This window comes from Engystomops pustulosus, chromosome 11 (genome assembly GCF_040894005.1).
Source record: "Engystomops pustulosus chromosome 11, aEngPut4.maternal, whole genome shotgun sequence".
NCBI lineage: Eukaryota > Metazoa > Chordata > Amphibia > Anura > Leptodactylidae > Engystomops > Engystomops pustulosus.
Window position 1 is genome coordinate 73,898,636 of NC_092421.1, and position 21,668 is coordinate 73,920,303.

The 21,668-nt window shown below is 45.0% G+C and overlaps 1 protein-coding gene across 7 annotated transcripts in view; it reads left to right on the top strand.

Moving 5' to 3' along the window:
• The window catches only part of LOC140105763 (alpha-2-macroglobulin-like protein 1), a 112,613-nt gene that overhangs the window by 18,157 nt on the left and 72,788 nt on the right, over window positions 1-21,668 (top strand). For all 7 annotated transcript variants that reach the window (XM_072129833.1, XM_072129835.1, XM_072129830.1 and 4 more), the window contains exons 3-18: window positions 3,159-3,342; window positions 3,534-3,699; window positions 5,199-5,251; window positions 6,259-6,279; window positions 6,986-7,139; window positions 8,978-9,062; window positions 9,237-9,378; window positions 10,271-10,385; window positions 11,773-11,885; window positions 12,492-12,659; window positions 13,615-13,833; window positions 14,132-14,189; window positions 14,284-14,426; window positions 14,776-14,925; window positions 15,773-15,955; window positions 21,380-21,443. In XM_072129833.1, the coding sequence (XP_071985934.1) occupies window positions 3,159-3,342; window positions 3,534-3,699; window positions 5,199-5,251; window positions 6,259-6,279; window positions 6,986-7,139; window positions 8,978-9,062; window positions 9,237-9,378; window positions 10,271-10,385; window positions 11,773-11,885; window positions 12,492-12,659; window positions 13,615-13,833; window positions 14,132-14,189; window positions 14,284-14,426; window positions 14,776-14,925; window positions 15,773-15,955; window positions 21,380-21,443 (2,018 nt within the window). The remainder of the gene's footprint in view (window positions 1-3,158; window positions 3,343-3,533; window positions 3,700-5,198; window positions 5,252-6,258; window positions 6,280-6,985; window positions 7,140-8,977; window positions 9,063-9,236; window positions 9,379-10,270; window positions 10,386-11,772; window positions 11,886-12,491; window positions 12,660-13,614; window positions 13,834-14,131; window positions 14,190-14,283; window positions 14,427-14,775; window positions 14,926-15,772; window positions 15,956-21,379; window positions 21,444-21,668) is intronic.

A 21,668-nucleotide genomic window follows, 5' to 3' on the forward strand; every position in this document is an offset into this window, starting at 1 on the left:
TAAGGCTCTGCAGGAGCTGGTGGATGGTGCAGGGATATGGCTGGGTGTAAGGCTCTGCAGGGGCTGGTGGATGGTGCAGGGATATGGCTGGGTGTAAGGCTCTGCAGGGGCTGGTGGATGATGCAGGGATATCGCTGGGTTTAAGGCTCTGCAGGGGCTGGTGGATGGTGCAGGGATATGGCTGGGTGTAAGGCTCTGCAGGGGCTGGTGGGTGGTGCAGGGATATGGCTGGTTGTAAGGCTCTGCAGGGGCTGGTGGATGGTGCAGGGATATGGCTGGGTGTAAGGCTCTGCAGGGGCTGTTGGATGGTGCTGGGATATGGCTGGGTGTAAGGCTCTGCGGGGGCTGGTGGATGGTGCAGGGATATGGCTGGGTGTAAGGCTCTGCATTGGCTGGTGGATGATGCAGGGATATCGCTGGGTGTAAGGCTCTGCAGGGGCTGGTGGATGGTGCAGGGATATGGCTGGGTGTAAGGCTCTGCAGGAGCTGGTGGATGGTGCAGGGATATGGCTGGGTGTAAGGCTCTGCAGTGGCTGGTGGATGATGCAGGGATATCGCTGGGTGTAAGGCTCTGCAGGGGCTGGTGGATGGTGCAGGGATATGGCTGGGTGTAAGGCTCTGCAGGAGCTGGTGGATGGTGCAGGGATATGGCTGGGTGTAAGGCTCTGCAGGGGCTGGTGGATGGTGCAGGGATATGGCTGGGTGTAAGGCTCTGCAGGGGCTGGTGAATGGTTCAGGGATATGGCTGGGTGTAAGGCTCTGCAGGGGCTGGTGGATGGTGCAGGGATATGGCTGGTGTAAGGCTCTGCAGGGGCTGGTGGATGGTGCAGGGATATGGCTGGGTGTAAGTCTCTGCAGGGGCTGGTGAATGGTTCAGGGATATGGCTGGGTGTTAGGCTCTGCAGGGGCTGGTGGATGGTGCAGGGATATGGCTGGGTGTAAGGCTCTGCAGGGGCTGGTGGATGGTGCAGGGATATGGCTGGGTGTAAGGCTCTGCAGGGGCTGGTGGATGATGCAGGGATATGGCTGGGGGTAAGGCTCTGCAGGGGCTGGTGGATGGTGCAGGGATATGGCTGGGTGTAAGGCTCTGCAGGGGCTGGTGGATGGTGCAGGGATATGGCTGGGTATAAGGCTCTGCAGGGGCTGGTGGATGGTGCAGGGATATGGCTGGGTGTAAGGCTCTGCAGGGGCTGGTGGATGGTGCAGGGATATGGCTGGGTGTAAGGCTCTGCAGGGGCTGGTGGATGGTGCAGGGATATGGCTGGGTGTAAGGCTCTGCAGGGGCTGGTGGATGATGCAGGGATATCGCTGGGTGTAAGGCTCTGCAGGGGCTGGTGGATGGTGCAGGGATATGGCTGGGTGTAAGGCTCTGCAGGAGCTGGTGGATGGTGCAGGGATATGGCTGGGTGTAAGGCTCTGCAGGGGCTGGTGGATGGTGCAGGGATATGGCTGGGTGTAAGGCTCTGCAGGGGCTGGTGGATGATGCAGGGATATCGCTGGGTTTAAGGCTCTGCAGGGGCTGGTGGATGGTGCAGGGATATGGCTGGGTGTAAGGCTCTGCAGGGGCTGGTGGGTGGTGCAGGGATATGGCTGGGTGTAAGGCTCTGCAGGGGCTGGTGGATGGTGCAGGGATATGGCTGGGTGTAAGGCTCTGCGGGGGCTGTTGGATGGTGCTGGGATATGGCTGGGTGTAAGGCTCTGCGGGGGCTGGTGGATGGTGCAGGGATATGGCTGGGTGTAAGGCTCTGCAGTGGCTGGTGGATGATGCAGGGATATCGCTGGGTGTAAGGCTCTGCAGGGGCTGGTGGATGGTGCAGGGATATGGCTGGGTGTAAGGCTCTGCAGGAGCTGGTGGATGGTGCAGGGATATGGCTGGGTGTAAGGCTCTGCAGTGGCTGGTGGATGATGCAGGGATATCGCTGGGTGTAAGGCTCTGCAGGGGCTGGTGGATGGTGCAGGGATATGGCTGGGTGTAAGGCTCTGCAGGAGCTGGTGGATGGTGCAGGGATATGGCTGGGTGTAAGGCTCTGCAGGGGCTGGTGGATGGTGCAGGGATATGGCTGGGTGTAAGGCTCTGCAGGGGCTGGTGGATGGTGCAGGGATATGGCTGGGTGTAAGGCTCTGCAGGGGCTGGTGGATGGTGCAGGGATATGGCTGGGTGTAAGGCTCTGCAGGGGCTGGTGGATGGTGCAGGGATATGGCTGGGTGTAAGGCTCTGCAGGGGCTGGTGGATGGTGCAGGGATATGGCTGGGTGTAAGGCTCTGCAGGGGCTGGTGGATGATGCAGGGATATCGCTGGGTGTAAGGCTCTGCAGGGGCTGGTGGATGGTGCAGGGATATGGCTGGGTGTAAGGCTCTGCAGGGGCTGGTGGATGGTGCAGGGATATGGCTGGGTGTAAGGCTCTGCAGTGGCTGGTGGATGATGCAGGGATATCGCTGGGTGTAAGGCTCTGCAGGGGCTGGTGGATGGTGCAGGGATATGGCTGGGTGTAAGGCTCTGCAGGAGCTGGTGGATGGTGCAGGGATATGGCTGGGTGTAAGGCTCTGCAGTGGCTGGTGGATGATGCAGGGATATCGCTGGGTGTAAGGCTCTGCAGGGGCTGGTGGATGGTGCAGGGATATGGCTGGGTGTAAGGCTCTGCAGGAGCTGGTGGATGGTGCAGGGATATGGCTGGGTGTAAGGCTCTGCAGGGGCTGGTGGATGGTGCAGGGATATGGCTGGGTGTAAGGCTCTGCAGGGGCTGGTGGATGGTGCAGGGATATGGCTGGGTGTAAGGCTCTGCAGGGGCTGGTGGATGGTGCAGGGATATGGCTGGGTGTAAGGCTCTGCAGGGGCTGGTGGATGGTGCAGGGATATGGCTGGGTGTAAGGCTCTGCAGGGGCTGGTGGATGGTGCAGGGATATGGCTGGGTGTAAGGCTCTGCAGGGGCTGGTGGATGATGCAGGGATATCGCTGGGTGTAAGGCTCTGCAGGGGCTGATGGATGGTGCAGGGATATGGCTGGGTGTAAGGCTCTGCAGGGGCTGGTGGATGGTGCAGGGATATGGCTGGGTGTAAGGCTCTGCAGGGGCAGGTGGATGGTGAAGGGGCCATAGGGGAGGTCAGTGTAAACTGCGTCTTTTTTCCCAGGTGATTGTACCAATTTTTTGTTGTTGCAGGAAGTTTGGACTCTTCATCACCCCGGACCTTTATTTCCCCTCCACGGACAAATTCTGCCTGCTCTCCACCCAGGACCTACAGGAATACTCACATATATCTGTGGATCTGAAGACCTCATCTGGAAGTGTGACCCTGTATACGGTGCAGCCAGACAGCCCCACATGGCACTGCCAGTCATTCCAGGTGCTGACCCCTGACCTTGTGTCCCCCCTATACTATGATACAATGTAACACATACTCCATAGGTATCCAGCAGCTGTACAAGGAGTCTCATCCACTCCTTTACCAGTATCACACCTACAGATACATGTATACAGCTAGGACCCTTCATCAGATGTGTACTATGAATTAAGTAACACCACTCTGTTTCCCAGGTTCCTGAACCATCATTCGCCTCTGAGAAAGTCACCATCTCCGTCCAAGGACAGAAGAAGGAGGGCAGCAAGATTGAGTTCAGCTCCAAGGAACTGACCATGAGGAAGAAGAGCACCGGGACCCTCATCCAGACCGACAAGTCCATCTACAAACAGGGGCAAAAAGGTGAGCAGCAAGATACTATATGTATATGGGAGACAGAGGTCTATACCAGCAGCAAGATACTATATGTATATGGGAGACAGAGGTCTATAACAGCAGCAAGATACTATATGTATATGGGAGACAGAGGTCTATACCAGCAGCAAGATACTATACATATATGGGAGACAGAGGTCTATAACAGCAGCAAGATACTATACATATATGGGAGTCAGAGGTCTATACCAGCGGCAAGATACTATACGTATATGGGAGACAGAGGTCTATACCAACAGCGAGATACTATACCTATATGGGAGACAGAGGTATATACCAGAAGCAAGATACTATATGTATATGGGAGACCGAGGTCTATACCAACAGCGAGATACTATACCTATATGGGAGACAGAGGTATATACCAGAAGCAAGATACTATATATATATGGGAGACAGAGGTCTATACCAGAAGCAAGATACTATACGTATATGGGAGACAGAGGTCTATACCAACAGCGAGATACTATACCTATATGGGAGACAGAGGTATATACCAGAAGCAAGATACTATACATATATGGGAGACAGAGGTATATACCAGAAGCAAGATACTATACATATATGGGAGACAGAGGTCTATACCAACAGCGAGATACTATACCTATATGGGAGACAGAGGTATATACCAGAAGCAAGATACTATACATATATGGGAGACAGAGGTATATACCAGAAGCAAGATACTATACATATATGGGAGACAGAGGTATATACCAGAAGCAAGATACTATACGTATATGGGAGACAGAGGTCAACAGCGAGATACTATACATATATGGGAGACAGAGATCTATACCAGAAGCAAGATACTATACCTATATGGGAGACAGAGGTCTATACCAGAAGCAAGATACTATACATATATGGGAGACAGAGGTCTATACCAGAAGCAAGATACTATACATATATGGGAGACAGAGGTATATACCAGAAGCAAGATACTATACATATATGGGAGACAGAGGTATATACCAGAAGCAAGATACTATACATATATGGGAGACAGAGGTCTATACCAGAAGCAAGATACTATACGTATATGGGAGACAGAGGTATATACCAGAAGCAAGATACTATACGTATATGGGAGACAGAGGTCTATACCAGGGAACTTTCTAGGTTGTTTAGCCAACAGGGCGAACCTCAATATTTTGCACTCCAAATAAATAAAACCATTATATACAGATCTCTTGAATAATGTCCTTATATAACGTAGACATGGACGCTGTCATACTCACATGCAGCACACACATGGACGCTTTCATACATATATACACAACACACATGGACCCTTTCCTACACACAATCAGTACACATATGGACGCTGTTATACGCACTGTTATAGACACTCACACAGACTATTATCTCCATCCCACACCGCTTGCCACCAATGTGAAGGAAAACGTGACGTTTCAGACCCCCTGATTTTACCCATAATGCATCATTTACAATCTTTCCCCCAGTCATGTTTCGTATGGTTACCCTGAATCAGGACCTGGAGGTGCTCAATAAATCAGTAAGTGCAATGTATATCATATTATATCACAAGATATTATATTATATTACATCAGAATAATTAGTCAGCTGAAGGGGCTTTTTCCAAAATCAGGTGACCACCTCTATCTTAACAATGGCCCACTTACCAGGCTGCAGGCAAGGTTCTAGATGTAGGCCCACATACAGTATATTAGATACTTGTGGCTTATTCTTAGAATTTGCCTGAAATGTGTAAAAGTTGTGGGGGTGACTGCCTCTGAATAAAGAAGGGAGGGAGCACGGTGTGAGTGCTGAAACGAGACTGGCCACCTGTACAGAAGGGTGAAGTAGCAGTGCGAGAGTGTTGAGAGGAGATTGTCCCTGGATAGAGAAGGGAGGGGGAGCAGTTGAGAGTGCTGAGAGGAGACTGTCCCTGGATAGAGAAGGGAGGGGGTGCAGTGTGAGAGTGCTGAGAGGAGACTGTCCCTGGATATAGAAGAGAGGGGGTGCAGTGTGAAAGTGCAGAGAGTAGACTGGCCCTGGGTACAGAAGAGAGTTGGAGCAGTGTGAAAGTGATGAGAGGAGACTGACCACCTGTACAGAAGGGAGAGGGATCAGTGCGAGAGTGCAAAAAGGAGACTGTCCCTGGGTACAGAAAAGAGGAGGAGTAGTGTGAAAGTGCTGAGAGGAGACTGTCCCTGGTTAAAGCAGGGAGAGGGAGCATTGTGAGAGTGCTGAGAGGAGATTGTCCCCTGACAAAGCAGGTAGAGGGAGCAGAGTGAGAGTGCTTAGAGGAGACTGTCCCTATAGAAATATGGGAGGGAAAAAATCTTCCTGTTCATGAAAAAGCAGAAAAATTCAAGATATCACAAAGTTTAATTGAATTATATGAGAAAAGTGTTCATAAGGCCATGTAATAAAGTCTGGAAGTTATTACCGTCTGGATGTAAAAGAGGTTTGATTTGAACTGAATGTCAGACGTTCTACTGGGTGGTTTGATCATGTTGCATAAATTATATGGTCTCTCCTGTTCTTTTCTCTTCTTAGTACCCTCTGGTCGAGCTGCAGGTGAGAATCTTCTCTTATTATTAGTGCAGTCCTTGTTCCTTCAAGAGACATACACAAGACACGGCGGAGGGGCCCTAGAAGGGGATCTTACAATAATAGGGGCCATTATTAAGATGACAGACCTCACAGAAAGGGACCTAGTAACTCAATCATAGCAGCCCCCAGTGAGGAGACCGATACATCACATAGGGGTTCCCCATCATAGACACAGACATCACACTCTGGTGGCATCTTAGGCTCCCACTTAGGCAGCACAGACAACAATTTTGGAGGCCCCCATTTAGGAGACACAAACAACAATGAGTTACCTGCCAAGTGATATCAACCTCACAGACAGGGCAAATTTATCTTTAGAGGGGACCCCCACTCAGTACACACTGACATCATAGAGGGGACCCCCACTCTGGACACACTGACATCATAGAGGGGACCCCCACTCTGGACACACTGACATCATAGAGGGGACCCCCACTCTGGACACACTGACATCATAGAGGGGACCCCCACTTGGTACACTCTGACATCATAAAGAAGGCAACACAGCCAAGCAGTGAGCTGATTAAGCAGCTCATCTAGTGATGGTGCAGCTTGTGCTGGGATTTACTGCTGTGAGAGAGAACCAGCTCCTGGGGCTGAGAGCCGTTTCTTTAGACTCAATTCAGCGGATGTGTAGGCAGTTCATCCATTTTATAATTCTGACCCACAGGATTCTCAGAAAAACCGTGTGGCCCAATGGAAGGACGTTCATGCCAAATCACAGATTGCAGAACTTTCTTACGAGATGCCCCATGATGCAGCGCTGGGAACCTACAGTATACAGACCGAGGATGCAAAAGTTTACTTCATTGTGGCCGAATATGGTAATGTAGATGCATTGGGGCACATTTACTAAGGGCTTTGCGCCGCACTTTTGTCGGACTGTGCACGTTCTTCTAGGCTAAAATGTCTGCGCCGCTATTGTGTCGCACGCAACGCTTTTTAGGGGGCGTGATGTTGGTCGGTCCATCTGATTCGGACTGAGGGCTTGCAAATTGTGTTGCACGCTCTATGTGCACCACAAAAAAAGATGGTGAACTCTGTCGGACCAGTGTGGGGAAGCGACAGATTCATGATTTCTGGCACACGTTCTTAGTGATTCGCCGCACCCAACATTATACACGGAAATACATTATACACATTATACACGGAAACTTTTAGTGCATTTTTGAACTTTCTAAGTAAATGTGCCCCATTGATGTATCAGTGCTGAACACACAGTGATAACTCTCTAAGTACAGATCATGTAGCAGATATGTCCTGCAGTCCTATGTAACACCACAGATAACACAGTGATATCCCTGAGTACAGATCATGTAGTAGATGTGTCCTGCAGTCCTATGTAACACTACAGATAACACAGTGATATCTCTCTGACTACAGATCATGTAGTATATGTGTCCTGCAGTCCTATGTAACACCACAGATAACACAGTGATATCTCTCTGAGTACAGATCATGTAGTAGATGTGACCTGCAGTCCTATGTAACACCACAAATAACACAGTGATATCTCTGAGTACAGATCATGTAGTAGATGTGACCTGCAGTCCTATGTAACACCACAGATAACACAGTGAGATCTCTGAGTACAGATCATGTAGTAGATGTGACCTGCAGTCCTATGTAACACCACAGATAACACAGTGATATCTCTGAGTACAGATCATGTAGTAGATGTGTCCTGCAGTCCTATGTAACATCACAGATAAGACAGTGATATCTCTCTGAGTACAGATCATGTAGTAGATGTGTCCTGCAGTCCTATGTAACACCACAGATAACACAGTGATATCTCTGAGTACAGATCATGTAGTAGATGTGACCTGCAGTCCTATGTAACACCACAGATAACACAGTGATATCTCTGAGTACAGATCATGTAGTAGATGTGACCTGCAGTCCTATGTAGTAACACCACAGATAACACAGTGATATCTCTGAGTACAGATCATGTAGTAGATGTGCCCTGCAGTCCTATGTAACACCACAGATAACACAGTGATATCTCTGAGTACAGATCATGTAGTAGATGTGACCTGCAGTCCTATGTAACACCACAGATAACACAGTGATATCTCTGAGTACAGATCATGTAGTAGATGTGACCTGCAGTCCTATGTAGTAACACCACAGATAACACAGTGATAACACCACAGATAACACAGTGAGATCTCTGAGTACAGATCATGTAGTAGATGTATCCTGCAGTCCTATGTAACACCACAGATAACACAGTGATATCTCTGAGTACAGATCATGTAGTAGATGTGACCTGCAGTCCTATGTAACACCACAGATAACACAGTGATATCTCTGAGTACAGATCATGTACTAGATGTGACCTGCACCCAATATGTAGCCTGGGATTGGGGTAGACATGATCTCCTGTTAGTACCACCTCAGAGGTCACCACCACCAGTCAGCGTCTTCCCGCCACAGTGGACAGGGCAATTTGTTGAATGTAAAAATATTTAGACAAAAGGTCGGGATAATTCAGAGAAGGACTGTATGATTTTGGGAGGATTTGAGATGACCTTGTTCACATTGTACATATCACAGTAATATCAGGACCGGTTCTTCTCCAGCGATGCCTTGCTATGTTATCATGATTTGTCCATTGGTGGCTTCATATGTGCATCTCTCTTGTGTGTCACCTTAGTTCTTCCAAAGTTTGATATAGTTATCGATGCTCCACGTTCCATCTCGATAAAGGACAACAAAGTCTCCATGTCAGCATCAGGCGTGTAAGTTCCCTTTCAGTGAATTTCAGTACACAAACATTTGAGGTCCTTATCTCCTGGTAGTCCTCCTGTATATTTACTGTCTTGTGTTGGGACTCTGTACTACTTTGTCTTCATTCATGTTGGTACTTTGTCTTCATTCTTGATGCTGATTCTTTCCTTTCTGCTACATTGTAGATACACACATGGGGGAAAAGTGCACGGAAACGTCACCCTTAAAGTTTGTCAAAAGAAGAGGCCGAGATACTGGTACTGGTGGAGATCCAACGAGAAAGATGAAGATCAGACCAAGGACCACTGTTACATTCACAATGCCAAGGTAACGGGCAAGGAGCAGTGAAGAGGCACAAAGCCAAAACGGGATCCGGTTCTCTAGAATAGAAAACTCTTTTAAACCTGAGGGTCCCCTGAAAGATCAGATGGAGAAGGACCCTGTCATTGGATGTTAGTTGTTGTTACTAATGGACACCAATCATTAGGTGACCCCAGGGTTGGGATCCTTATAGGTCCTTAATCTCCTTAATATTTCAGCTATTTAAGATCTTTTTCATGTCAACTTTTTAAAAATATATTCTCCAAATAAAATTTGTGAATAGAAATGATTACGGTACCTCTATAAGGGGTTATTAATGGGGCAGAGCTTCACAGATGCAGGTGGTCCCTGACTTACAGACGACCCTGAGTTACATACAGACCCCGCTGCCCGTGGTGACTTCTGGTGACTGCCCGTGGTGACTTCTGGTGAACTCTCTGGATGCTGATCCTTTATCGATCTTTGGCCCCAGCCTGCAGTGATCATCTGTAAGAATTATCGAAAGGGTTTGCAGTGAAGCTTTATTGTTAATCCCTGTTCCCATGACAGCCCAAAATTTTGTAAAAATTGTCACAGGGATAAAAAAAAAAAACCTTTGTCTGGAGTTACAATGATAAAATATTCCAGTTTCAACTTACATACAAATTCAACTAAAGAACAAATATACATATACTGATGATTTTGCTTTTATTTGACTTTTTTTTACCCCTTTATGTCAGAAAAGAGAATGTTGTGTCCTTTTAAAGGTAAAGAAGAGACTTTACCACTGGCAGGGCCATGCTGGGTCTAGGTTGTCGGGTCACATGACCAGGGTGGTGGCACCTCTATAACTCCACGACTTGGTGCTGCTGATGGATCCTCACCAGGAAGTCTCTCTCAAACTAAATTCTCTTCACAGACCGACAGCTCCGGGAAATTGACATCAGAGATGGATTTATCTCAGTTCCGTTTACACGATTCTGACTACGAGAGAAAACTGGAGGTGGAGGCATCACTGGAAGAAGAAGGGACAGGTAATACATTGTACAATTGATTGTCACTGCCAGGATCAGCTCCAGGTGTCAGTAGACCCCTGGGCGACAGAACCTCAATGGGCTTCTTTGCTGTGACCTCACATGGCAGCATTCAAATACTCAGAAACTAAAACAGTCCCCTGCTCCCCAAAATATCCCTAGTTTATTATACAAAACAGCCCCCTCATGGGTATTTTATATAAAGCCCCCCTCGCCCACTATGGATTCATTAGATACTGCTCCCTTCCCCCCTATGGATACCTTTTGTACAGCCTTATGTGGCTCCCCCCCAACAGTTTGGGGCCCCAGCACTTGCCCGAGTATGCCCCGTGCTGGAGCCAGCCCTGGTCACTTCATCATCTCTCCTACAATTGGTCACTGTTACTGTTTTAAATCAAATCAAGGTAGGGGCTCACTTAAAGAAACCCTACCACAAAATTATATCAAAAGGGCTCAAAGTCTGAGGTTTCAACACACAATCCCCATCTTTCCAGGTCTGTGTAGGCCTTGGTATGGTAAAACATTGTTGATTATTGATGAGAACATGCGGCATCCGGACCCTTAGTAAAGGAGCCTTATTGATTATGGATCTTCTGGAACTTCCTAATCCTGTACTTTTATGGTGGACTAAGTATATACTCAATGTCATAGTAATATAGTCATAGTAGTATACTGATATTGTACAAGCTGGAGACTTGCCCACGCCACCACAGTATAACAGTGTAACATTTCATAGGTCTATCCGGTATAGTGAATGTCACTAACAAATATTAATTTGAAATAGAAAAGTTATAATTTAATATTAAATAAAGAAAAATCCTAAAGGCTGTGTCCTAATAAGAGCGCAAGGTTTCCTTATCTGCTCATCCTCCTCCTGCATTTTTACATTGAAATTTTACCTTACTTCCATCTTGCAAACAGGACAGACAGAAGCTAAATGAGGTGTCAGACTACACAGAAGTCTTTGGGAAGGGGAGGGGGGAGCAGCAAGTCACAGAAGCTAGGACTCCCAGCAGCTACATCACAGGCAGACACTATATAGATGAAAGCGGCCGGAGAATAATGATTACATAATGTCCAAAATAAAGAGACACAGACTAATTGATGGTCATCATGAGTTTTCAGAGCATAATAAGTTTTTATTTCTAAAATTTTTTCTTAATTTTAATACAAAACTATAACATAGCAAATCAACAGACTACGGCACAGCATGATATCAAAAGACAGCAACTTCCTTCCTTATTTGTCTGCAGCAGAGATCTTGAAAATGGTTAGAAATTGTATTATATCTGCAGGTGTAATAGACAGGAGTTGGATGTTGGAGACACCATCATCTTCTTATAAAGGTTTTGGTCCTATCATCACACTTTTTCTCTCATTTTCTCAGATGTAAAATCAAGTGCTCCAAAAATGACCATCAACCTTGAGTCCCAGCTTACCAAACTGTCATTCAAAGAGACCAAGAGATATTTCCATCCCGGTGCACCTTACAGAGGAAAGGTGAGTGGCACACATGAGAAACTGTGGCTTAGGAGGACCCAACCTGTCCTATAACTCAATAATGTGAATGGATGCCATGTAATGCCTCATTTCTCCAGTGGTGGCACTGTTAATTCAACAGCAGATTATCACTAATCAATGGGGCCCAGATGGAAGATTATGGGGCACATTTACTTACCCGTCCCGCCGCGATCCCTGCTGTGCGTTGTCCGACGAGGATTCGGAGCTGCCGCGATTCACTAAGATCGTGCGTCCAATTTCCTGCATGTGTCACTTCCCCGCTGAGGTCCGCCGGAGTTCACCATCTTCTTCCTGGTGCATGTAAGTGCTGATCTTGCGACACAATTTTTAAATTCCGCGGTTTGTCCGAATCAGTCGGGTTGTCTGACGGCCCACCCCCCGATTTGTGTCACATGCAAGCTGGCGCCGATGCGCCACAATCCGATTGCGTGTGCCAAAAACCCGAGCCAATTCGGCGCAAAAAGGAAATATTCATGGAACTCGACAGAATCGCGGTCCGCGGACCCTTAGTAAATCTGCCCCTATGTATTAATAGGTGTAGAGGAAATCTCCTCTGTGAGAATTTGTGTATTTTCTTGCCCTCAGTTGGTACTGGAGTCTTATGATGGAAAACGTCTCAGTGATCAGAAGGTCCATCTCAGCATCAGAGCTAAAGGACAGACAATGAAAGAGACCTACGTGACTGACTCAGCGGGGGAGGTCTCATTTCAGCTGCCCACCTCAAAATGGGGCAAAGGCTCTGTCTCACTAGAGGTAAGTGAGGAGATCCACCTACCAACCCTAATCTGTGACCCACTACAAGGAGAAATAAAGGAGGTTCTGCCAGGGTTATTCAGGTGGTTCCTCCTTAAAAGGAGACAATTGTTGACTATAGCATGGTAAGGCCCGCAGAAGCCTAGAAGTTAGATGAGGCACAAAAATACTAGGTATCCGGCACAGGTATTGCTCCCCGTTACATAAATTGGCACTCTAATAGTGATGGACATTCTGCCTCTTTAGCTGGATGTTAGGCCCCACTCAACGAAAAGAGATGGCTCTTCTGTCTCCTTAATGGCTCCCTATTAAGTGTAATATAGGGAGTCTTTGTTAAGGGGCAGAATCAGTCATTAAGGGGCAAGGTTAACCGAGCCAATGGGTTCCTTGACCGGATCGGTTCTCCGATGGGAGCCGGCTCCCATTATTCACTGAAAAGAGTCGTCTCGGTCGTGAAAGACCGATCACTACACTTAAATCTTACAAACCTGACGGAGACCTCCACAAGATGGATGTGTATCTGTCGATGAAAAGAATAAGGGCAAAGAGATTCCAGCACAGAAAAGTTGTGTCCATTCAGTCAGGTAGAACGACCCTAACCCTATATAGCAGGTGGATCAGAACTTGATCACTGGCGCATTTACAAAGCTAAATACAAAATAATGGAGGGGACGATTGTTCACATTCCTTCATAATCAGGGTCATGAAGAACTAAAGAAGTAACAAATTATCTGACAAACCAATGTATTATCAATGTGTGTAAAGAGCCCTTCATCTTGTACACCGGACCTGGACTTGGTCCAATACGTCAAATATTGTTTCCTGTGTTCCATACCTTCTACCCTCCTCTCAGGAGACTTGCTAACACTAGTATTCCAATGGGCTCACACCATCACTCAACTCTATAACCCCATATAATGTAAATTTTTGACATTTTTTAACTTCCTTATTTCAGGCCTCGACTGATGAGAAGAATGAACCCTATGTCTCCGGCAAGGTGTCTGTCCGCCATGGCAGAGCCTATCTGTACCTTAATGACATCCATACAACGGCCGCTAGCTCGGTATACATCCAGCCAGTTAAGAACCCGGCAAAGAGTGAAGAGAACGTCATGGTGACCGTCGATTTCACCCTAGGGGAGGATGAGAAGGACGAAGTTGACTTTTACTATTTGGTGAGAAAAGCTGAAATAAATTCAATTATAACTCTGATATTCAAACTTTAAGACCCCAAAGTAGAACTTTGTGTGTACAACAATTGTAACAAACTCTCTGTGTGTTCAGGAATAGGTTGGTTGTACATTTCCTGATTTCAATCATGCAGTATATTATGAAGAAATATGGGACTTTCAATTATACATGATCCATAGGACCGGTGTGACTAGAGCAGATGTTTGACAGCAAGTGACTGACGTCTAGAATTTGTCCTCATCCTTGTCCTCCTCAGTATCTTAAGCTTTCCTTCTCTTTTAGGGTCTTGCCGACAACAGAGTGACCCTCGGAGGCCAAAAGACAGTGAAGAAGTCAGACTGTATGTCATCTCCCCTGCAGATCCCTGTCTTCTGTAGTCCACTGTCATGGTTCCATTCATGAGTTTGATTTCTGTATTTTTTCCCATTTTCCAGCTCCCTCTGGATCCTTCCAGTTAGCTCTCCCAGTTGTGGACATTTCTCCGTCTGGAAAGTTACTGGTTTTCATGGTCTCCCAGTCTGGTGGAATCGCTTTAGATACGTCAGAAGTCCAGATCACAGCTCCTTTGAAGCATAAGGTGAGTGTCTCTTCAAGGCACTACAAGTCACTATTCGAGGAGAGGTATGAAATTTGTTCTTCATGTTGGGAGTAGACACTGGAAAATACAATTTGTAGGAACTTCTGGTTGTTTCATAAGGCATAGTCCCCAAATTTCAAGCTTGTCTTGATGTCTGGGTCTATGAGTAAGTGTCCAAGGCAATGAAAGGTTCCCTATGGTAGCCCACGGCAATGGGACATCCTCACATGTCTTGTTGTTACTGGAGGATAGACGTTATTCCTGGATGGGGATAGTTGTCTGAAATCCTCCACATGATGAGGGTCTACATTTTCTGTATTATAATGTGTCCCTTGTTTGTCACCTGCAGGTCAGTCTGAAATTCTCAGAGGATGAAGTTCTACCTGGATCAGATGTTCAGCTTCATCTCCAGGCCAATGGTGGCTCCATGTGTGCTGTGAGGGCTGTGGATAAGAGCGTAGTCATGATGAAACCTGAAGCTGAACTGACGGAGAGCAAGGTACTGGTGACATCCACATTGTACCAGAAAACTCACATTAGGGTGAATCTCAAGAATGTAAAATATTATGGAAAAAAGGAGGGATAAAAATCTAATATAGTGATAGTAATATATATATATATATATATATATATATACACATTACTAGGACCAATTTAACTAAAAACATACAGTACCAGAACCAAGATAAAGACATACATACAGAGCTGGAACTTAAGAAGCATGAGCGCCACATTTATCAGAGTGGGGCACATTTACTTACCCGTCCGGAGGAGTTCACAGAAAGTGCATTGTCAGACGATAATGCAATTTGCTGCGATTCACCAAGATCGTGCGCCCGATATCCTGCACGTGCCTCTTCCCCGCTCAGGTCTGACGGAGTTCACCTTCTTCTTCCTGGTGCATCTAAGTGCTTGACCTTGTGACACAATTTGAGTAGCCTCTTACATTTTCTTCTTCTACTTGGTCGCCATGTAGCTTCTTCCAGCCACAACACGTGGCTTATATATATTTGGCAACATAACTTTAGGTTCCTCACTTTATCAATATCTCCTCAAGCAGGGATGAAGGGGGCACTAAAGGCTGAGCTGTTGGACCCCATTGAACTTTTTTTGGTCTATTATATAGGGTGAGGTGATGTGATGTTTCAGTTTTATATATTTATATGTAAATCTTGAGAAGGGTAGTTTAATATTTGCCTCAATGGATAAGTAATTGATTGTAATGATCCAGTTCCATTCACTCTTATCGGTTTTCCTTTATACTGCCTAACTCCATGTAAAAGGAATAAGAATTGTCCCTATAGATGTATATGACAATATAACAAGGATGACTTCTCTCCTCACAGATAAAGAACCTGGTGCCGGTACAAAAGACCCGGATATATTCACAGGGTCTGGACTACAAGTACTGCAGAGATAAAAAACAGGAGGCCAAAAACAGTGAGGACTCTGACACATCAGATGACTGGGGCTGGTGGGGAGGATATTCATACCCAGAGAAGAAGAAGGACTTCATGAATGTCATCGAGGTCAGTCTCACACAATGGGGCACATTTATTGGAGCCCCTGTGCCAGTTTTTCTCTGACTTTCCACGTTCTTTTTAGTGGAAACTGCTTGCACTTGTATTTATAAAGTGTCTGCACACATCTGTGTCGTGGCTGCTCTATACCAGACGCAACACAAATTCCGCACTGGAGGGGCGTTCTGGTGCAGACAGTGCGACACATTTATCATGCAAAGGCCGACACAAGTGTGTCACGCGTCTTGTGTTAGAGGTGCACCAAAAGAAAAGTTGGTGCACTCTGTTGGATCAATGCAGGGGGCGCCACAAATCATGAATCTGGTGCCCCCTGCAGACATCACAGGCAAACTGCACATGGTACAGTTTGTGCGGTTTTTGATAAATGTGGTCCAAGGTCTACAAAGATACTTTGTATATGATGTATTGGAAGTGCACAGTACCCCTTCTCCTGTATATATATATATGAACAGTGCACAGTACCCCTTCTCCTGTATATATATATATATATGGACAGTGCACAGTACCACTTCTCCTGTATATATATGGACAGTGCACAGTACTACTTCTCCTGTATATATATGGACAGTGCACAGTACTACTTCTCCTGTATATATATGGACAGTGCACAGTACCACTTCTCCTGTATATATATGGACAGTGCACAGTACCACTTCTCCTGTATATATATGGACAGTGCACAGTACCACTTCTCCTGTATATATATGGACAGTGCACAGTACTACTTCTCCTGTATATAAATGGACAGTGCACAGTACCACTTCTCCTGTATATATATATATGGACAGTGCACAGTACCACTTCTCCTGTGTATATATATATATATATATGGACAGTGCACAGTACCACTTCTCCTGTATATATATATATATGGACAGTGCACAGTACCACTTCTCCTGTATATATATATGGACAGTGCACAGTACCACTTCTACTGTATATATATGGACAGTGCACAGTACCACTTCTCCTGTATATATATGGACAGTGCACAGTACCACTTATCCTGTATATATATGGACAGTGCACAGTACCACTTCTCCTGTATATATATGGACAGTGCACAGTACCACTTCTCCTGTATATATATGGACAGTGCACAGTACTACTTCTCCTGTATATAAATGGACAGTGCACAGTACTACTTCTCCTGTATATATATGGACAGTGCACAGTACCACTTCTCCTGTATATATATATATATGGACAGTGCACAGTACTACTTCTCCTGTATATATATATATGGACAGTGCACAGTACCACTTCTCCTGTATATATATGGACAGTGCACAGTACCACTTCTCCTGTATATATATGGACAGTGCACAGTACCACTTCTCCTGTATATATATATGGACAGTGCACAGTACTACTTCTCCTGTATATATATATATATATATGGACAGTGCACAGTACTACTTCTCCTGTATATATATATGGACAGTGCACAGTACTACTTCTCCTGTATATATATATATATATGGACAGTGCACAGTACTACTTCTCCTGTATATATATGGACAGTGCACAGTACCACTTCTCCTGTATATATATATGGACAGTGCACAGTACTACTTCTCCTGTATATATATATGGACAGTGCACAGTACTACTTCTCCTGTATATATAGATGGACAGTGCACAGTACTACTTCTCCTGTATATATATATATATATGGACAGTGCACAGTACTACTTCTCCTGTATATATATGGACAGTGCACAGTACTACTTCTCCTGTATATAAATGGACAGTGCACAGTACTACTTCTCCTGTATATATATGGACAGTGCACAGTACCACTTCTCCTGTATATATATATATGAACAGTGCACAGTACCCCTTCTCCTGTATATATATATATATGGACAGTGCACAGTACCACTTCTCCTGTATATATATGGACAGTGCACAGTACTACTTCTCCTGTATATATATGGACAGTGCACAGTACCACTTCTCCTGTATATATATGGACAGTGCACAGTACCACTTCTCCTGTATATATATGGACAGTGCACAGTACTACCTCTCCTGTATGTATATGAACAGTGCACAGTACTACTTCTCCTGTATATATATATGGACAGTGCACAGTACTACTTCTCCTGTATATATATGGACAGTGCACAGTACTACTTCTCCTGTATATATATGGACAGTGCACAGTACCACTTCTCCTGTATATATATGGACAGTGCACAGTACCACTTCTCCTGTATATATATATGGACAGTGCACAGTACCACTTCTCCAGCATATATATAGACAGTGCACAGTACTACCTCTCCTGTATATATATGGAAAGTGCACAGTACCACTTTTCCTGTGTATATATATATATATGGACAGTGTGCAGTACTACTTCTCCTGTATATATGGACAGTGCACAGTACCACTTCTCCTGTATATATATATGGACAGTGCACAGTACTACTTCTCCTGTATATATATGGACAGTGCACAGTACTACTTCTCCTGTATATATATGGACAGTGCACAGTACTACTTCTCCTGTATATAAATGGACAGTGCACAGTACTACTTCTCCTGTATATATATGGACAGTGCACAGTACTACTTCTCCTGTATTTATATGGACAGTGCACAGTACTACTTCTCCTGTATATATACATGGACAGTGCACAGTACTACTTCTCCTGTATATATATGAACAGTGCACGGTACGACTTCTCCTGTATATATATGGACAGTGCGCAGTACTACTTCTCCTGTATATATATGGACAGTGCACAGTACTACTTCTCCTGTATATATATATATGGACAGTGCACCGTACTACTTCTCCTGTATATATATGGACAGTGCACAGTACTACTTCTCCTGTATATATATGGACAGTGCACAGTACTACTTCTCCTGTATATATATGGACAGTGCACAGTACTACTTCTCCTGTATATATATGGACAGTGCACAGTACTACTTCTCCTGTATATATATGGACAGTGCACAGTACCACTTCTCCTGTATATATATGCACAGTGCACAGTACTACTTCTCCTGTATATATATGGACAGTGCACAGTACTACTTCTCCTGTATATATATATATATGGACAGTGCACAGTACTACTTCTCCTGTATATATATGTACAGTGCACAGTATCACGTCTCCTGTATATATATGGACAGTGCACAGTACTACTTCTCCTGTATATATATGGACAGTGCACAGTGCTACTTCTCCTGTATATAAATGGACAGTGCACAGTACCACTTCTCCTGTATATATATGGACAGTGCACAGTACTACTTCTCCTGTATATATATGGACAGTGCACAGTATCACGTCTCCTGTATATATATGGACAGTGCACAGTACTACTTCTCCTGTATATATATGGACAGTGCACAGTGCTACTTCTCCTGTATATAAATGGACAGTGCACAGTACCACTTCTCCTGTATATATATGGACAGTGCACAGTACCACTTCTCCTGTATATATATGGACAGTGCACAGTACTACTTCTCCTGTATATATATGGACAGTGCACAGTACCACTTCTCCTGTATATATATGGACAGTGCACAGTACCACTTCTCCTGTATATATATGGACAGTGCACAGTACTACCTCTCCTGTATGTATATGAACAGTGCACAGTACTACTTCTCCTGTATATATATATGGACAGTGCACAGTACTACTTCTCCTGTATATAAATGGACAGTGCACAGTACTACTTCTCCTGTATATATATGGACAGTGCACAGTACCACTTCTCCTGTATATATATGGACAGTGCACAGTACCACTTCTCCTGTATATATATATGGACAGTGCACAGTACCACTTCTCCAGCATATATATGGACAGTGTGCAGTACTACTTCTCCTGTATATATGGACAGTGCACAGTACCACTTCTCCTGTATATATATATGGACAGTGCACAGTACTACTTCTCCTGTATATATATGGACAGTGCACAGTACTACTTCTCCTGTATATAAATGGACAGTGCACAGTACTACTTCTCCTGTATATATATGGACAGTGCACAGTACTACTTCTCCTGTATTTATATGGACAGTGCACAGTACTACTTCTCCTGTATATATACATGGACAGTGCACAGTACTACTTCTCCTGTATATATATGAACAGTGCACGGTACGACTTCTCCTGTATATATATGGACAGTGCGCAGTACTACTTCTCCTGTATATATATGGACAGTGCACAGTACTACTTCTCCTGTATATATATATGGACAGTGCACCGTACTACTTCTCCTGTATATATATGGACAGTGCACAGTACTACTTCTCCTGTATATATATGGACAGTGCACAGTACTACTTCTCCTGTATATATATGGACAGTGCACAGTACTACTTCTCCTGTATATATATGGACAGTGCACAGTACTACTTCTCCTGTATATATATGGACAGTGCACAGTACCACTTCTCCTGTATATATATGGACAGTGCACAGTACTACTTCTCCTGTATATATATGGGCAGTGCACAGTACTACTTCTCCTATATATATATGGACAGTGCACAGTACCACTTCTCCTGTATATATATGGACAGTGCACAGTACCACTTCTCCTGTATATATGGACAGTGCACAGTACCACTTCTCCTGTATATATAAGGACAGTGCACAGTACTACTTCTCCTGTATATATATGGACAGTGCACAGTACCACTTCTCCTGTATATATGGACAGTGCACAGTACTACTTCTCCTGTATATATATGGACAGTGCACAGTACTACTTCTCCTGTATATATATATATATATATGGACAGTGCACAGTACTACTTCTCCTGTATATATATTGGCAGTGCACAGTATTACTTCTCATGTATATATATGGACAGTGCACAGTACCACTTCTCCTGTATATATATGGACAGTGCACAGTACCACTTCTCCTGTATATATGGACAGTGCACAGTACCACTTCTCCTGTATATATAAGGACAGTGCACAGTACTACTTCTCCTGTATATATATGGACAGTGCACAGTACCACTTCTCCTGTATATATGGACAGTGCACAGTACTACTTCTCCTGTATATATATGGACAGTGCACAGTACTACTTCTCCTGTATATATATATATATGGACAGTGCACAGTACTACTTCTCCTGTATATATATTGGCAGTGCACAGTATTACTTCTCATGTATATATATGGACAGTGCACAGTACCACTTCTCCTGTATATATATGGACAGTGCACAGTACCACTTCTCCTGTATATATATATGGACAGTGCACAGTACCACTTCTCCTGTATATATATGGACAGTGCACAGTACCACTTCTCCTGTATATATATATGGACAGTGCACAGTACCACTTCTCCTGTGTATATAGACTATGCACAGTACCACTTCTTATGATTGTGATGTCTTCTCTCCAGGATTTTGGTTGCTATTTTCTGACCAGTTTGGATGTTGTTGCCCCGACCACCTGCAGATGGCAGAGTAAGTAGCCTTTTATATCACAATGTATTGATGGCGTCACCTCTGCCTGTGACTCCGATGGTGACACTATGGGGTAGGCAGGATCCTTCCCCCGTCATTATGAGGTGAGTTTCATATATACATGTGATGGTTGGACAATGTGACCTGATGCTGGATTATTGAATTGTATATGACTGTGGTCTCCTATATTACCCCCTATATGGCTAATGCCAGTGAGCGCCCCCC